Source organism: Lithobates pipiens, unplaced genomic scaffold, assembly GCF_037356315.1.
Source record: "Lithobates pipiens isolate NorthernLeopardFrog02 unplaced genomic scaffold, aLitPip1_a1.2 Scaffold_28, whole genome shotgun sequence".
Classification (NCBI taxonomy): Eukaryota; Metazoa; Chordata; class Amphibia; order Anura; family Ranidae; genus Lithobates; species Lithobates pipiens.
In genome coordinates this window covers 183,555,063-183,574,568 of record NW_027507789.1, presented here as the reverse complement: position 1 = coordinate 183,574,568, position 19,506 = coordinate 183,555,063, and the positions used below count along the sequence as shown (strand labels likewise).

The following is a 19,506-nucleotide window of genomic DNA, read 5'->3' as shown; positions in this document are numbered from 1 at the left end:
TTGTGGCTAATTACACTGATTCCACCACTTTCAAGGCGAGTGCCAAATGCAGGTTCCAGCATCCATAACGAATATTACAAGCCGGCCAACTGTTGAGGGTATAGTTGCCAAGATGTACCAGGGCAACTGATCTGCAAACTGCTGAGGCAATAAGTAGTTGGATCTTGATAAAATGTCAAAGTAGTGAAGAAAATTTTAAAAAAGTATGGTGTAAAAATGTCTCCAGAGGAGAGGTGATTCATCACCTAAGGACACTACCAAAAATCTGGAGTCCCAAGGAGTTTGTGAGGTTATGAGGGTGCACTGGGTGGGGGTGTATTTCCAGCAGAGGTTTTACCACTGTCCAATCCCCTGAAAGTAGTGGCATGTAACCCATTGTCTATGACTACAAGTCCTGTACTGTACAGTTTAATGTTCTTCTAAAGACAAAATACTTTTTTACCTTAATGCATTCCCTAAGTTAAGGTAAAAAATGTCCCAGTAGTTTTCCCTTTCTCCCTAAACACTTACCCAAGTCCTCAATGCAGTGCTGTGCCCATCTGCAGCGGCTCACTCTCTCTGCTCTCACAGGACACAAGGCAGCAACAGGAGCCATTTTCTCCTGTTGCTGTCTGTGTCTATGGACTCAGAGGGGGAGATTTACTAAAAGTGGAGCGCTCAGAATATGGTGCAGATAGGGTTGCCACCTTATCCCTTTAAACCCGAACACATATGAATTACACAGGTTCTGAGGCTAATATAATGCAGATAAGGCACCCAGTGACTTTAATTACCACCATAATCAGCCACAGAACCTGTGTAATTCATGTGTGTTCAGGTTTAAAGGGATGAGGTGGCAACCCTAGGTGCAGCTGTGCATGGTAACCAATCAGCTTCTAACTTCAGTTTGTTCAATTAAGCTTTGGAAATAATAAATGGATACTGATTGGTTTCTATGAGAGCTGCACCAGATTTTGCACTCTCCGGTTTTAGTAAAGAACTACCACAAAGTCCAGCTCAGGAGTACACCTACAGCTTGCTATGGGGGCACAGGCAGGGAAGGAGGAATGTACAGTGCTGGTGGGGGACCCCAGAACAGCATGTAAGGGACCACTCTGTGCAATACCATTTGCACAGAGTAGGTAAGTGTCTCACAAGGTCGTTATTGTGGGTAAAAAAAGAAACTAAGATTTATTGTTTAGGTTTTTGGGTAGAATGGGGGAGAGTTGCCATTTGTGTCTGTGTCCCCACTAGGGAAATTTTCTCTGTTACACCCACACAAGAAATGGTGGAAGTAGTTATCAAGACACAGGTATAAAAACATTGTTAAAAGTTTAACTCTTTCACTCTACTAGAAATACATCCCTGTTGGGAGAGATATTCCATAGTTTCCTGTCTTGGCATGAAGTGAATGGAAATCTCTCCAGCAGGGACACATACCTGCCAGGAGTGCCAATTCTTCCCTTCTCTATCCAAAATAAAATAAAAAGGGAAATATTTGCCTTTTAAAATCAACTTTCCTGATTTATGAATTTATCTGACCCTGTTCCAGTTTTACTTTCCAATCATATTTATCTACGTTTCGGAGCCGTGCAGGACCCCTTCGTCAGGCATGTGATACCACATGCCTGATGAAGGGGTCCTGCACGGCTCCGAAATGTTGCACTTTTCCTTTGTGATGGGATTCTCTTCATTAAACCTTTTGGACGAAAGTTTGTCAATCCATGGTGTTCTGGCGAATATGTACGCTTGTTTGGAGCCCAAAGGGTGGCGCTAAAGATCTAAAACAATCACATAGTACATCACTACGTTCGTAATTGTTGGCCAACATTTGTGTGACTGTGTATGCAAGACAAGTTGGTGCCAACAACCCTCGAATAAAATTCCATGGTTTTGTTGTCAGAAAGTCCGATCATGTACAGGGCATAAAACTTCCTAGAAGACTGCTCTTTTGCTTTTTGTATTTCTGGTCAGTTATTTCGACAAATGGGAATGCACATTGTTGTACTTTTAACCTAAAAGAATAAAGATAAACATTTTTACTTATCATAAAATATATTTGTCCAACAGGGCCGATGTTATGGAGGCCGATGCAAGACCAGAGATCGTCAGTGCAATACAGTGTGGGGACGCAGTGAGTGTCATATCATTTACTAGAGCCATACATGTGGAACTTTACCCAAAATCTATGTTTCGGTTTTGGGTAGAGTAGGGCAGAATTCAATCCTACACTCTGTCTTTACACTTTTGGGACATCTGCTACAATCATAAGCATGGGGGTGTGACCAGTCATGACTTATCCAACTAGTTGTATGTAGACATTCCCAGGAATTTGAGGAATCTACTTCTGCAGGTGACCCTGGAGGATAGGCAGAGTCTGGTCAGTCAACCCAGGAGAGGGAATGGCATGCTCTTGGCACAGGTTATACAGGCTGCAGTTTACACCCCCTTCCCCCACAAATATTGGTTCTTTTTGGTGCCATGAGTTGCATGCAATTTCTGCTTTCTTGTGAAAATGCTTGTTACCTGACCCCAACACTCAGCAAACATTAGCAACACATAACTTGTATTAGTAACACTTAAGCTGGCCTTTAGGCTGAATCAAGAATTCTAACAGATTCCTCCATCCACTAAACTGCTCCAACAGTGCCTTCATCTGATTGGACGCAATCACTGTTCAGTCAACTATTTTCTGTCAGACTTCTAAGAATTTTCTTCTTTTTATTTTTTTATTTTTTTTTATCAAAAGCTGTTGGGTAAAGTGATGCTTCCATTGCGGTAGATCAATCCAGCAATAATTTTCTCGGCCTATTAGTTACTGATAAGTCAGCTGATTATTTGTTTTCCCTTCCTTGTTTTCTGCATCAGCCAACATAGTTTGACACTTCGCGCTAAGAAGAGAAATGAAGGGTAGAGTAGTTGTAATGCGTCTTCCAGGGTTTTCCTGATAAATCACATGAAATCATTTGCAGGTGTTGTGACTAATATGAACCCAACATGCATATCTATACATCTCTGTCCCACTGGTTTATACATTAGTCATCAATCATTAAACCTACAGCAATATAAGGTTGTTCCTTAATGTTTACAGCAGGGTTGTTTTGCTGATGCAAGTCTAATGCCGCGTACACACGACAGGACTTAAGTCCGGCAGACTTTCGACGGAGTTCTGACGGACTTTCCGAATGAACGGACTTGGCCACACACAATCACACCAAAGTCAGACGGATTCGAACGTGATGACGTATGGCTGGACTAGAATAAGAAAGTTCATAGCCAGTAGCCAATAGCTGCCCTAGCGTCGGTTTTAGTCCATCAGACTAGCACACACACGAGCGGATTTCTGGGTCCGGCGGAGTTCTGTCGGAAAAATTTGAAACATGTTCCATTTCTAAAGTCTGTCAGACTTTTGCAAATCAAGTCCGCTGCAGCTCACACACGATCGAATAGTCTGCTGGAATCATTCTGTCAGACTTTTGATTTTGAAAAGTCTGGTCGTGTGTACGGGGCATTAAATGGCAGGTTACACTTGACTGGTAGACAGACAACCACACAAAGTTCTACCAGGCTTCTGATATGCTCCTGTGGAAGTGCATTGTATGCGTGTAGCGACAAATGTCCATACAAAATTTCCTGGGGGGGGGGTTGTTATGCAGAAATATAAAAATATTCTTAGTACTGTATACATAGCTCCCAACTGTCCCTGATTTGGAGCAATGTCCCTCTGTCCCTCATTTTGGTCTGATCTATATAGATGTATTAAAAAAAAAAAAAGCACTTTTTATCTATGAAAAAGTGTTTCCCCAGTGCTAAACCTTTCACCTCATTTCTAAATTGCTGCATTTGTAAATTCCAAAAGCCAATATAAAGAAAGAGTAGTGGTAAAGCACTTGTGCGTTTAACCAATCTTTTATTTTTTGTACAGTTCTCCTTTAACCGCTTACCGACCGCCTCACGCTGATATACGTCGGCAGAAGGGCTCGTACAGGCAAACTAACATACGTGTACGTTGCCCTTTAAGAGGCGGCCAGCGGGATACCCGCGATTGCCTCACGAAGAGGAAGAATGGGCATATGCTAAGGTAAACAAGCATCTCCCCGTTCTGCCTAGTGACAGTGTCACTGATCTCTGCTCCCTGTGATCATTTGTATAGCACTGATTGCTGTATAAATGATAGTGGTCCCAAAAATGTGTCAGAAATGTCCGATGTGTCCACCATGTCACAGTCATGATTAAAAATCGCTGATCGCCACCATTACTAGTAAAAAAAATTAAAAAATGAATTAATAAAAATGTCATAAAACGACCTCCTATTTTGTAAACTCTATAACTTTTGCGCAAACCAATCGACGCTTATTGCGATTTTTCTTTTTTTTTTTACCAAAATATGTAGAAGAATACATATCAGCCTAAACTGAGGGGGAAAAACCTTTTTTTTTTTTATATATTTTTGGGGGATGTTTATTCTAGCAAAATGTAAAAAATAATGCGTTTTTTTCAAAATTGTCGCTCTTTTTTGTTTATAGCGAAAAAAAAAAAAAAAAAACGCAGGGGTGATCAAATACCACCAAAAGAAAGCTCTATTTGCGGGGAAAAAAGGACGTTGCGCAATTGTCAGTTAAAACGACGCAGTGCCAAATCGCAAAAAGTGCTCTGGTCAGGAAGGAGGTAAATTCTTCCGGGGCTGAAGTGGTTAAGGGGGCGTGGCAAGGGGTGGGTCCTATGCCTGCATACTTTTGCTGATAGGTTTCCCTCATTCCCATCTCAAAAAGTTGGGGGGTATGCTGTATATTTAATATTCAGAAGTGAGCGGTGGGTAGGAGTGCGCAGCATTTTGCAGTGTAAATAGCGGGTGTTGTGTATAAGAGGGGGTATGGCTTAAAAGTGTTTGTAAAGTCAAAACTTTTTCTTTTTTTTTGGACAGAGTATTGGAAACAATTGGGGTTGTTATTGCTATCTGTGTCCCTGACCCGCTGTGTCCTGGACCATTGTCTCCAGAATAGTGATCGAAAATATTTAAGTTTCCACAGGAACAGTAGAGGAGACAACCCTCTAAGCCCTTGTACACACGGTCGGAGAATCCGTCGGAATGTGTCCTATCGGACCGTGTCGTCGGATAATCAGACTGTGTGTGGGATGCATCGGACTGATTCCGTCGGACCCAATTTTCCAACTTGTTGGAAATATTTTCCAACCAACTGGTTCGATCGGACATACTCCGATCATGTGTAGAGAATTTTGATCGGACCAAGTGCCACGCATGCTCAGATCAAATTCCTACATCAAAGCTATTGGCTACTAGCCTGAACGTAGTCCCATCGTAACGAAATTACGTCATTATGTTCTGAATGATCGGATTTTTCGACAACTTAGTCCGACCGTGTGTATGCAACAGTTTCGGACAAGATCCGAAGGACAAGATCCGACGGATTTGGTTGTCGAAATCTCCGACCGTGTGTACAGGGGTTAAGATGGGATAACCCAGCTTTTTGGAGAGATCGTCTCTCACTTCCTGCTGTGTCTTTGGGACAGAGATGCAGTAAGTTAAGGATAAACGCACCAATAATACATGGATAGCTATAGAAAAAAATAAATAATAATAATTGAAAAGGGTCTTAACCTTCCCTATTCTATTTAAAACTAATAATAATAATAAAAAAAACCTCTCTACTTTAACCACTTGCCGCCTGACCACAGTATACTTACTGTGAGTGGGTGGGAGCTACGGGCTAGGCAATGTACGGATACGTTGCCCAGAATTTGTGCCCTGCCGGGGGCCCCTGACGCAATTTCATGACCACTGTGTCCGGTGGATCACAGCACTCGGTACTTGGCCGCTCACCATCATGTGATCACTATGACCAGTTATAACAATCATGTGGTTACAATGTAAGCAAAGCTGTCATAAACTGCTTCCATTCATGATACTTTACTATTGTGATTCTGTGATTGGCCCACAGCTATCACATGGTACCTGGGCCAATCACAGCACCCTGTAATTGGTTGTAGTTAATCACAGCATCAAAAATAGTAAGCAAGTCATCATGAATGGAAGCCATTCATGACTGATAAAACTATTGTTTTTAACAGTGGTCCTCAAAAAAGAAATCCCTCTAAAAAAAAAATTAAAGAGAGATATATCCCTGATCACCCCCAGAGTAGTAGTATCACTGTGGTGACACTGAACTACTCTGATTACAGCATGTAAAAAATTGTTTAAAAAAAACAAACAAAACAAATGTTAAAAAAAATGTAATAGAAAATGCATTTTTTTTCTTTACATACTGTGACCAGTCCGGATGACCGCCACACCAGTCATATGATGACACTGGTGACAGTATGTAAAAAGAAAGTGAAAAAAAAATATTTTATTTAATATCTTAATTTTCCAAAAAACAGTGACATAAAATTACAACTTCAAAATATTTGCCATGCCTCTTACTAAACACTTTGGACTGTCTACTTTCCAAAAAGAGCCATTTGGGGGATATTTGCACTGTCCTGGCATTTTAGGGCCTCAATAAATACGATAGGCCATCAGAAAATCAGGAGTGATTGATTTTCAGATATATATATATATATATACACACACATACCATAATTTGTGGAAATTTAGCAGAATACATTCTGGCATAAATTTATGAGGAAAGATTTCCAAAATTTTATAACAAACTATGACATTTTTTTTTTTTTCCAAAAATGTGGGTATTTTTCTATTTATATAGCCATAAAAAAATAAACCCAGTGCTGCTTAAATACCACTAAAAGAAAGCTCGATTTGTGTGAAAAAATGATAGAAATGTAATTTCGGTACAGTGTACACAGTGCTGAACAGTAAAAAATGCCCTGGCCATGAAGGGAGTAGAACCTTCCAGAGGTCAAGTGGTTAAATACAACTGTAAATGTCTGGGTGGCCCATCCACTACCTGGTGAATATCAAGAAAATATCAGCTAAAAATAAAAGCTATTGTGCCAGCAGTTGGTCAAGGTAAGGTGATAATTTTTTTTTACTGACACGCTAAAAATACTGACATGTTTAAGACCCAACATAATTAGAGAGAGTGCCACATTAGGTTTTATTTTTTTTAAATAAACGGAGAGCGCCGGCCCTGTATTTAGGATTAAACTGGTAAAAATATCCAGGAGTTGTGAGAGCTGACACTGTACCTGTGCTATTCCAGGTGCGTCTGACCGGCTTTGCTATGAAAAGTTAAACATTGAAGGGACGGAGAAGGGGAATTGTGGGAAAGATGGAGATAAATGGATTCAATGCAGCAAACAGTAAGTACAAAAAAGATATTATCTGCGTGGCTTCTTTACTTTAGATTCCCTAATAATTCAGCAGTATGGTTGTGGGGGGTGTTCTTGTAGCATAGGGCTCACATAATGGCCTGTCTTTGTGCAGGTTTTGGCTTAGTAAGGGGAGACTAATAAGGTATTTTTCAGTAGTACAAATTTGAAGTTACTTTTGCAATAAGTTTTGCTTGCTGTTCATATTTTTTTTTATTTAAAAGTACACAACATCACACAATATACACATGACCTCATGTTAACGTTATGATTATTTTATTCCGTATACAATTTTGGAAATGCTCCACCTAGTGGTCATCTGTATACGACGGCATGCAGCTATTGCTGTTCCAATATCCTTGGGTAGTCTAAAGCTGGCCATATACTAGGAGATTTGTTTTTTAACAAATCATATGAAAATTATTATCGGTACAGTCAATGACATGGTACATTTAATGTATTTTTTTTTTTTGTTTACTTTTAACATATTTGATTTCATAGTTGAGTGAATGGACTTTCCCAGACAAAATTCACTAATACAAAACTCGTTTGTGTTGGGGAAAAAAAAAATCCATTCTGCTTGTTTGAATTTTCCCATAACTGGTTCAAAACAAATGTCCATTTTATCCCACTAAGTATTAGAATTTAGTTAGAATTTTTTTTTTATTAAAAACATTCTTTAGATTTTTTTTTTTTTTTATATAGTGTATGACCAGCTTTTATAGTGCGTCCATTGTTTTCAAAATTCTTTTACACTGCCGCACTGTGGTTTGGCCGTAGTGCAGCGTACCTGTGGTTTTCGTGTGGGTTACCCACGGTGTCCCATAGACTTCTATTATGTCTCATATTTTTGGAGACCATTCTGAAAGTAGACCAAAATTCCTGCATGCTGCATCTTCGGTGCCCTTTCAGAAAGCACACCAAAAAAAACACAGGGCACAATAGAGGTCAATGAAAAACTGGGTAACCCACAGGAAAACTGCGGGTACATTGAGCTGCAAACACCACAGCGCAGTAGTGTGAAACCGCTCTTAGAGTTCCCCCTCATCAAGTACAATATTTACAAACTAAACATAGACATCGTTTTTTATAACCTACACAGCAAACCGCAAAACCTATCGCTGCTTGTGTCTGTTCATAAGATTTCCTTTTCACTTCCTGTGCTGGGGCCAACGAAGGAGGAAGTGGAACAAATCTCCCAATGCAGACACAGACCGCATAGTAAAGACCTGATCATGCTATACACCAGGGATCCTCAAACTACGGCCCTCCAGCTGTTGTGAAACTACACATCCCATGAGGCATTGTAAAACTCTGACATTCACAGACATGACTAGGCATGATGGGAATTGTAGTTCCTGAACAACTGGAGGGCCATAGTTTGAAGACCCATGCTATACACCCTTCTCCACGGTCTAAAACAAAAACATAGTAAATAGGCTACAGTTTCCCAGTAATAAGGCTGTGGTAGTATATTGTGCAATAAGTGATAGCAACTATCGTCCTACTGCTGCAGTCAGAATCAGACATCACCTCTGATTGGCTGCTGTTGCTTATTACTCTTCATCTGTCATATTAAATGGCCCCTTGTCTATAAAACACCAGGTGACCCATCCATGTGTTTGTTTACTAGAGATGTGCTGTGCGGCTACCTCCTATGCTCCAATATCTCCGGAAGCCCAAAGATTGGAGAGCTGTACGGTGACATCACCAGTATGACCTTCTACTACCATAATCGATATCTGGACTGCAGGTAGGACACCGGCTCAGTGACAGCACTTTACATTAGGGAAGGATTTATGATTTGCTTTGGTTCCATGACAGTAAAGACTTGTCTAAAATAGAAGGGGTGTACCGCTGCGGCCATACTGAGCACACAAAACACACCTAAATGATGATATCTCAGGAAACAGAAGGGTGGGAAACGAGTCATCAAGTCCTAGTTTAGCTGGAGATGGGGCTCAGGAAGTAGAGTATAGGGTGAGATAGGGCTGCAGGAAGTCCCCTGCTAATATTATTCTCTATTACTCTGATGAGATTTATTTACCTTTGCAATTCTGTGACTAGTAAACCCCATAGGACGTATTGTATTAAAGTGCACCTGTAACAAAATGGGGCATTTTATAAGGAGACATATTAACTTATTAATTATATAAGCAAATCTTGACCTTTTTCTTGTGAAACCCAAACTTGGCCTTGCCACTACCATCTTCTGAGCCTTTTGCGTTGTTGTTTTTAGGGTTAGATGGCAATAGTGACCAATAGAGATGTGTGGGAGTGTCACCTGTACAGGGAAAGTAGTGGTTTCAATATACTGTCAGGTACCTCCTGGATTAAAAACTGGTACATATATAATTTGTCAGAACTGATATATTTTGTGATGCACATGTCACAACTTTTCTTCATAACCGACATCTGGGCCATTTTTCCCATAGATTAGTTATTTTGCCATAAATGGTGGCTAACACGTAAGAAATGTGTGGTGAGAGAATACGTTTCTGCATATTTCTGATTGACTGTTTAATTCTATTCTAATAATGCTGTGTTTTTGGTATTACAGAGGGGGTCAGGTGATGCTGCCAGATGGCTCAGGTCTGGGTTATATAGAGGATGGGACACCATGTGGACCCAACATGATGTGCCTAGATCGGAAGTGCCTACCGGCAACCATATTCAACTTCAGCACATGTCCAAGCAGTGGGAGCGGAGAGGTGTGCTCTGGCCATGGGGTAGGTGCTTAAGTGTCAATGAGTCATGGAGAACACAAATTGTGTAACCCACCATTAACATGACATGTTTTTTTTTTTTTTTTTTTAATACACTGTAATTTGAAGATTCCATTTTGGTAATCTAGAATGGTATTCATCAGAAGCCTATGTTATATTGGAAAAGTGCAGAATACAAACAGTAAATCAAACTGGCCTCTGCAGCCTTAGCATGCTGTGCTTAAAGTGAAACTGTACCCAATAATCTAACAGTTTCCCAAAAGGGAGCTCAAGCAGAAATGTTCAATAAATGTTAATAAATCTTGAATCAAACATACCAATGTTTTTATTTACATTTCGCATATTAACCACTTAACAACCGCCCATAGCCGATTAACGGCTTCAGGGCGGTTGTTTAACTCTGAGAGGCCGTTAATTAACGGCCTCCCAGAATTCTGCTTCCGCGTGCCCCCTGGGGCGCGCACACGAGAGCATCCGTGACCGCCAGGTCCAGTGGACCCGGCGCATCACGGATCACGGTAAACGGCTGCTCATCGTGGCCGTTTACCACGTGATCGCTCCGTCAAATGACGGAGTGATCAATTGTAAAGAAACCAGGTTCCTCCCTCCCTCTCTCTGTACCGATCGGTACAGCGGAGGGGAAAGAGATCGGTGTCAGCAGCGCTGTGGGCTGCATCTGCAGTACCCACATCGCTGCTCACCAAATTTAACCCCTCAATTCCCTGCCAATACTCTGCAATACCCCGCCAGTACTCTGCAATACCCCGCCAGTACTCTGCAATACCCCGCCAGTACTCTGCAATACCCCGCCAGTACTCTGCAATACCCAGCCATACACGGAGATACCTTGCAATACCCAGCCATAGACGCCCCCCCCCCCCCCCCCCCCCCCCGCATCGCTGCCCTCCGGTGCTTCTACCAACTCCACAATACAATCAAAGCCAGAATCTTTTTATTTATTTTTTAATTTTTATTTCAGGCTTCCCAGCTTAGAGGTGAGATGCGGGGTCTTATTGACCCCCAGATCTCACTGTAAAGAGGACCTGTCATCCCATATTCCTATTACAAGGGATGTTTACATTCCTTGTAATAGGAATAAAAGTGATCAAAAATTTATTTTTGGGGAAAAAATTTCAAACTAAAATAAATAAACTAAAATAAATAAAGTAAAATGAACAATAAAAAAAAAAAAAAAAAATTAAAGCGCCCTTGTCCCCATGTGCTCGCATGCAGAAGCGAACGCATACGTAAGCTCTGCCCACATATGAAAACGGTGTTCAAACCACACATGTGAGGTATCGCCGTGAACGTTAGAGCGAGAGCAATAATTCTAGCTCTAGACCTCCTCTGTAACTCAAAACATGTAACCAGTAAAAAAAATTTTTAAAGTGTAGCCTATGGGGATTTTTAAGTAGCGACGTTTGGCGCCATTCCACGGGCATGTGCAATTTTGAAGACTGACATCTTAGGTATCTATTTACTCAGCATAACTTCATCTTTCACTTTATGCAAACATTGGGCTAACTTTACAGTTTTTATTTATTTTTATTTTTTTTAAAGCACAAAACAGTTTTTTTCCCCCAAAAAAACGCATTCAAAAAATTGCTGCGCAAATACTGTGTGAGATAAAAATTTGACCACCATTGTATTCTCTAGGGTCTTTGCTAAAAAAAAATATATAATGTTTTGGGATTCTATGCAATTTTCTAGCAAATAAATGATGATTTTTACATGTAGGAGAGAAATGTCAGAATTGTCCTGGGTGCTCCAGAACGCCTGATGGCGCTCCCTGCATTTTGGGCCTCTGTATGTGGCCACACTGTGTAAAAGTCTCACACGTGTGGATTTACCGTACTCGGGAGTAATAGCAGAATGTGTTTTGGGGTGTAATTTGTGGTATGCATATGCTGTGTGTGAGAAATAAACTGATAATATGACAAATTTGTGGGAAAAAAAAAAAAAAAAATAAGGAAAAAAAATTTTGATTTTGCAAAGAACTGTGGGAAAAAATTACAACTTCAAAAAACTCATCATGCCTCTTACTAAATACCTTGGAATGTCTTCTTTCCAAAAAGGGGTCATTTGGGGGGTATTTGTACTTTTCTGGGATGTTGGGGTCTCAAGAATTAAAATAGGCCGTCAGTACTTCAGGTGTGATCAATTTTCAGATATTGGCACCATAGCTTGTGGACTCTATAACTTTCACAAAGACCAAATAATATCCACCAATTTGTACTTATTTTTACCAAAGATATGTAGTGGTATAAATTTTGGCCAAAATTTATGAAGAAAAAATTACTAATCTGCTAAATTTTATAACAGAAACGAAGAAAAATTCACTTTTTTACAGAATTTTCGGTCTTTTTTCTTTTATAGCACAAAAAATAAAAAACCGAGAGGTGATTAAATACCACCAAAAGAAAGCTCCATTTGTGTGAAAAAAAGGACAAAAATTTCATATAGGTCCAGTGTTGCATGACTGAGTAATTGTCATTCAAAATGTGAGAGCACCGAAAGCTGAAAATTGGTCTGTTATTAAGGGTGTTTAAGTGCCCAGTGGTCAAGTGGTTAAATGCATGTGCAGTGTATGCTACATTCAAGGCATGCTTCTGGCGATAACAGTTGCCAGTGTACCTCTGTCAGCTTCCAAACAAGCTCTTAAGGCCCTCAAATAGCTGATCACATGTGCAGCACCACAGCAACTGCAGATCTAAAAAAAAAAAAAAAAAAGTTAAGATGGCACCATCCTCAGCTGCAAAAGGATAGGAGGGTTTAGTTTAATGCTAACCCAAATAGGCTTCAAAAAAATCTCTTCCACTGTCGACTTCAGTTCACTCCTGGCTAGGCGCATTTCACACCTATACATTCTCTTATGATCCCTGTGCTTTGTTATTGGCAATTTAATCGTTTTTTTTTTTTTTTTCTGTTTGCAGGTTTGCAGTAATGAGGGGAAATGCATCTGTCATTTAGACTGGACTGGAAAGGACTGTAGTGTATTTGATCCTCTTCCTGTTCCTAAAGTCACCGGGCTGGTGGACAAATATAAGGGTACAGACTTGCCTCTATTTCCACATGACAAGCTGTTTGATCTGCTAATATTTTCTTCTCTTTATGCGCTCAGTTTTGGGTTTCTCTTTTTGGTTATAAATGGCATTATACATCAGTGTAGGCAAGTACTGTGACCGATTTGAATATCAGTTGTGCACAGATTGGCCCTGATCCTCCTCTTCTTAGGTCGCCAGCTGACACTCTCCACTCCTCCTCTTCTCGGTGGGCGACCATAGGAAGCTGCTTCCTATGGGGGCACACCTGCGTGTTCACTCCCAAGCCACGCTGTCTGTGTCCATAGGAACAGACAGTGTGGCTCGGCCCCGCCCCTGCTCACAGAATTTGATTGCTAGCAGCAGGAGCCACTGGCTCCGTGAACAGCGAAAGGGGAGAAAGCCGAGCACTGGCTTGAGAACAGATACGGGGTGAGGGAGCAATACTGATGCAGGCAATGCATTAAGGTAAAAAAAATTCCTGCCTTTACAACACACATTAAGCTTTCCAAACACTATTGGACATTTTTTTTTTTCTGTTTCAATATTTTTATTAAAGTTTCAAAAATCATAGCATGCCATGGTTTGCCCATGCAGGGGCATCTTCAGACAAGCATGTGAAAAAACAGCGTATTTACGTGTAATGTATAACTAAACAAAAAAACTGTTACCAAGACCATAGAGGACCAAGTTAGGTAATGGGTAGATATTACACGCTATAATACTCTACTCCTTGGAGAACAGCAATCTGTACTGATGGCCTTCATATCAAGAATGAAGGGAGAAAAGGAGCAAACTGAGAAAGAGAAGAAAATAGAGAGAAAGAAAAGAGAAAAGGAGGAGAGCGGCCCCAGGAGAAGGCATGCACCACAGACGTGGGACCCATGCAAGCAAGGTTTAAAGTCGACCATACCTAGTGTGAGGCAGGGATTGGAAAGAAAAAAATTCTCCACGGTTCCCAGATTTTCAAGATTTTTGCATGCAAGTCCCTCAATATACTGGACCATCAGAGCGGTCATTTTGACTTTCACCCCCTGGAAGGTAACAACAGGGGTCTTCCAGGCATGGGCGATGGTCCGCTTGGCAGAAATGAAAAGATATGAGGCCAATTTCTGCTAAGGTGCAAAGAGGCCTGGTACAGGGCAATGCAAGAGAGCCGGCCGGGCATCCTTTTGGACCATCACATGGAGTGAAGTCTGCAATAGGCCAAAGACTCTGTACCAGAAGCCGATCAAACGTGGGCAGGACCACCATATATGTAGGACATCCCCAAGCTGACCACAATGCCAAAAACATCCATCACTGCTTTCAGGATAAGCGCAGGCAAGCCTAGCCAGGACCCAGTACCACCGCAGGAGCACTTCATAAGCAGCCTCGAGGGTGGCAGTGTTGAATGAGCAATTTGCTAGTGTTGTCCAGGCTTTACTAAAGTCCTCCCCCTCAATACTCGATCCAAGATCTCGCTCCCATTGTATCACATATCAACCCTTTCCTAACGACGATCTACCATTAACAGAGGTGGAAAGCGTCGAGATGAGACCAGGGACACTAGTGGATTTTTGAACAAAACGTTCTTACAAAAATTCTCATCAATACATTCAAGGACATGACGAATGTTATTGGAACGTCCATGTTTAACATCTGATTTTGGATTAAATTGACTTTCCCAAACAAAAACAAAACAAAAAGTGACAAAACAAGACTGACTTCTGCATTATCCTGAATGGGAAACAATTGTGTGTGAATTGTACAGCTTTAGCTTAAAGCACATCTGTTGGGCGCAGTTAAAAATGAGTATAACACCCCCACTACACTACATAGCAGGCACCACCTGGGGCTATATGACAGTGGTTCCCAATCCTGTCCTCGAGTACCCCCAACAGGCCATGTTTGCAGGTTTTCCTTTATCTTGCACAGATGCTTTAAATCGGAGTCGATGACTTGGTATTTTGGACAGCTATTTTATCTAAGAGATATTCCCAAAACATGGCCTGTTTGGGGTACTTGAGGACAGGGTTGAGAACAACTGCTATATGACACCTTCAGCATTCTATTCTACCGGACTTTTCTTGAAGTTGGTATTTTACTTGGGCAATACAACCCCCCCATTTTCTCATGTGAACTAAGTGCATGGACTTGGCAATACAGTGAGTATAGAAAATAATCACCCCCACCTCTTTAAAATAAGCACATTTTGTTGCTTTGCAGTCTGAACTTATAACATCAATAAAATTCAAAAACAGAATCACTGGGCTGGTGATCACCCTCCTCTTGTGTCAGTATTTTGTTGAACCACCTTTTGCTTTAATTACAGCCTTTGGTCAGTTGGGATATGTATCTACTAAAGTTTCACATCTAGACTTTGCAATATTTGCCCACTCTTCTTTGCAGAACTCCTTAAGGTCAGTTAAATTTGATAGTGACCGTTTGTGGACTGCAGTCTTAAAGTCATTCCACAGAGTTTCAATGGGGTTTAAGTCTGGGCTCTGACTAAGCCATGCAAGAAAAGTCACCTTTTTTTTCTCCTTCAACCACTGTGTGGTCATTTTTGCAGTGTGCTTTGGGTCATTGTCATGTTGAAAGGTAAACCTTCCCATTGACAACTTTCTGGCAGAGGGCAGAAACACCCCCATAACAGGATATTACCACCTCCATGCTTTACTGTAGGAATGGTGTTATTTGGATGGTAACCTGTATTGGATTTCCAAAAGATGTTGAGACTAAATAATACAATTTTAGTCTCATCTGATGATAACCCCTTTTTCCATGTGGCTTCAGAATCTTCAAGGTATGTTTTGGTAAAGCTCAGGCGTGACTGCGTGTGGCTTTGCTTGAGGAGTGTCTTTTTTCTAACAACCCTATCACACAAGCCACATTTGTGCAGAATTTGTGATACTGATATCATATGCACACGATGACCACTCTGTCATAAATTCTTGCAACTACTTCAGAGTTGCTGTAGGCCTCTTGGTAGCTTCTCTGACCAGTTTCCTCCTGGATCTTTCTTCCAGTTTGGAGCGACGTCCTGATCCAGAGAGGGTCTGTGTTGTACCAAATACCTTCCAATTCTTAATAATGGACTTCACTGTGCTTCCAGGCATTGATAAGCCTTTGAAGCTTTTTTTTATCCATCTCCTGACTTGTACCTGTCCATAACTTTATCCCAGAGATCTTTTGACAGTACCTTGCTAACCATAATTGATTGCTTCATTTGCACTACCAGAAACTGAAATATTCCAGGAAAGTCATTTTTAGGAGGAGGGTGATCCTTTTTCCAACTCAGTAATTCTGTTTTTTATTTTTTATTTCTGACTTGTTGGTGTTATATCTTTCACTTGGATGTTATAAGTTGCACGGAGTAAATACAGCTGGATAAAACAAAAACTGTGTCTGTCTTTATTTCAGGCTGCACAGCAACAAAATGTTTAAGGGGGGGGGGGGGGTTTCTTTACTATACCCACTGTACATTGGTCAGACTAAGCACTTCATACTTTAGATAGTCTGGAGTAAATTTGCCTCATTCTAAATTTTAAAGCTTTGATGACAGGTGTGCTTTATCAAAGAATTTGGCGAGTTAACGCAGATGGTCCAGTGTGTTGAACGGAAAAAAAAACTGTCAGAACCACTGTACTAACTATCTGATGCTAGTACAGTGATCTCCCCTCCTGTGCCCCCTGCCAGAACACTCCGATGAGCACTCTCAGCCAGGGTGATTAACCTCTGTGCCTTTCATTGTGAGATAGAGAGAACTATTATTAGCCCCTGTGCATTACCTAAAAGTCCAAGTTCGTCTTTAACAGAAAAATAATAAATGCACATTTTTATTTTTTGTTGCAGGGAAAAAATATGTGCGTTTATTTTTCCCCGCAGGAGCCTGCAAAGCATTGCACCCACGATCAGTGCAAGTAATAGGCAGAGACTGAAGGGAGTTCAAGTGAAACCTGTTGGTTGTGTTATTACACTTTGTACATCAATGATAACCCTCATGACTTGTTTATGTTTACTGCAGGTCCAAGTGGCACAAACATCATCATTGGGTCCATTGCAGGAGCTGTGCTCATTGCTGCCATTGTACTGGGGGGAACGGGCTGGGGATTCAAGTAAGTGGCAGACTGATTTTACTATTTCTTGTAAGTTAAGGTTACAATCTGACCTAAATCACACCTGTCATAACTCTGAAGTGATTAAACGGGTAATGTAAGTGAAATGCAGTAACACAGATGTGATTGCACATACAGTACCTGCATGTCTTTTCTTCAGCACTTGGGGAGTTTCAGAACTGTGATTGATAACTTATGATTGTATCATTTTTTATTTGTATAGATAAAGAACAAATACACATTTTTGTAAATCCTTCACTTACTCTTTTAACCCACCACCCCAACATTTAAACATACATACCTTTTATTTATATAATGCACTACCATTCATTTTTCCCCTATCAAAAATAATATACCCTTTTATTTACTATACATAATTCCAAAAGGCAGAAAAGAAGAGAAGAGAGAAGAAAAATATATAATTTCCTGGAATCCACGAGAGAGAGCGCCCCATTATCCTTAATTCAACATGGCACCCTTCCCTCATCTGCTAATCCAGCATTCCCATATTTTTTTTAACATTTTGTCATTTCCCCCTTTATTATAAGCATCTTTCCTTTCTTATTGTTTTATTAACCTCATTCTCCCATTCTACGCGGATTGGTGGATTGGTGGATTTAACGCCAGCCACCTCCTTGCTATCAATTTCTGTGCAAGAAAAAGGCATCTAACTATTGCTGTTTGACTCCCCCACATATTATTATCCTGTTCCATACAACCCAGTAGGCATATCTTGGGGTCTAGGTCAAGAATTATCCAAATACCTTATTTTTCAAATAACTTCACTCCAGTTTTAAATTTTTTTGAAAGCCTGTGGCATGCAAAACAGGCTCAAAAACTTCACCCAGTGCATAAAAAATGTGCATACACATAGAGAGTGACACAAAAAAGTGCAGACGGGTACACAAACCCTCTAAAATCAGAGGGCCTTGTACTGAATCCCCCGGGGCGTTAGGCTCCTGCCAGGGACAAGGACACTTAAAACTTGGTCTTTCTGTCCGAAACCAGGCAGACCCCGTTCTTTGGAGGGTCTGCCAAAACAGACCCACCCAAATACTAGGTTAGGCTCCCCCGAAGGGAGACCCCAACCCTAAGAGAGAGGGCGAAAAAAAGCCAGAAGGCCATGTCCGCCCCCTCCCCCGACTTTCAGAACAGGCCCTGGGACCTGTGACCCTACTCATCACAGAAAACGTGAATAGTGACAAAACAAGACGTGACACACAATAAAATAAATAAAGTGGGGAAAGGATAGTGGAGAGGCGAGTGAAAAGAAGTAGCCATTGTGTAAAACAATGACCAGGCCCTCCGGCCAGGAATCAAAAATTCCTCTGGTCCCAGCCAAAAGGCCCGGCCCAAGAGGCAGGTGCTAAAAAAGGGTGCTATGGTGCAGTGACCGTGGTGCCCAAAATGAATGTGACCCTCACTCTCTCCAGTACCAATTTACCTTTGGGCATGTATTCTCTGCTTTTATAAGAAGTAGAGCCTCATATTCTTGTTGTATTTTAACCCAATCTTGAAACGCCCCAGGGGTTGGTCTTTCTATATACTGCCGTTCTGCTTCTATAACCTTATTCCCAATCATTTTTTTTTCTGCTCTCTATTCTGTCTTTTTACTCTTGCTACCTGTTGTATTAATATCCCTCTAAGAAATGCCTTGAGGGTGTCCCACACCTCCCCAGAGTGTGCTGTCCCAGCAATGTTCCTTAATGAATTCCTCTAGGGATGATGTCACTCCCTCTCCTCCCTCTATTATCTCTAGCCAGTATGGGATGATTTTCCATTCCCCTTTACAGAACTCCTCCCCTTGACTCAGTGACACAACCAGTGGAGAGTGGTCTGAGAGACACCTAGGCATATCATTTATATTCCTAACAAAATGCAAAATATTCTCACTGCTCAGAGCTAAATCAATCCTAAAGAGCGTGGAACAAGTTTTCGAAAAACAAGAATATTGCTGTTTAGTTGGATTCCTCATCCTCCAGATGTCCCCCAATCCTAATTCTCCTATAATTTTGTGAGAGCATGATCACCCCTTTTCCAACCTGATTTCCTGGTGGACATTTATCTGCCCTCCCATCCAGATGTTGAAATCTCCTACTGCTATTATTGGGACATCAGGTTTGTCAGATATAAATCTCATCAATTGATATAGTACCTCCACTTTAACCCCTTCTCACCGTGAGTACGCATACATGCGGCCTCAGCTTTAGAGGATTATACCAGGATGATAACCGCAGTGGCAGCAAGTATCATCCCGGCACTGTTTTTTTTAGAGCGGACGGTCGGCCTTCCAGGGATAGTAATTGATGTGCCTAAAAGCCACTTGTTTTTTTATCTCGGAGGAGCGGGAGGGGACATCCCCCCCCCCTT

At 41.1% G+C, this 19,506-nt stretch overlaps 2 protein-coding genes across 4 annotated transcripts in view; one reads left to right on the top strand and one right to left on the bottom strand.

Annotated features, from left to right (window-relative positions):
• The window catches only part of GJC1 (gap junction protein gamma 1), a 144,491-nt gene that overhangs the window by 2,465 nt on the left and 122,520 nt on the right, over window positions 1–19,506 (bottom strand). The gene's annotated exons all lie outside the window — the stretch shown is intronic.
• The window catches only part of ADAM11 (ADAM metallopeptidase domain 11), a 97,905-nt gene that overhangs the window by 64,560 nt on the left and 13,839 nt on the right, over window positions 1–19,506 (top strand). For all 3 annotated transcript variants that reach the window (XM_077460087.1, XM_077460086.1, XM_077460088.1), the window contains exons 20-25: window positions 2,050–2,113; window positions 7,161–7,260; window positions 8,903–9,022; window positions 9,830–9,998; window positions 12,929–13,043; window positions 17,046–17,136. In XM_077460087.1, coding sequence (XP_077316213.1) covers window positions 2,050–2,113; window positions 7,161–7,260; window positions 8,903–9,022; window positions 9,830–9,998; window positions 12,929–13,043; window positions 17,046–17,136 — 659 coding nt within the window. The remainder of the gene's footprint in view (window positions 1–2,049; window positions 2,114–7,160; window positions 7,261–8,902; window positions 9,023–9,829; window positions 9,999–12,928; window positions 13,044–17,045; window positions 17,137–19,506) is intronic.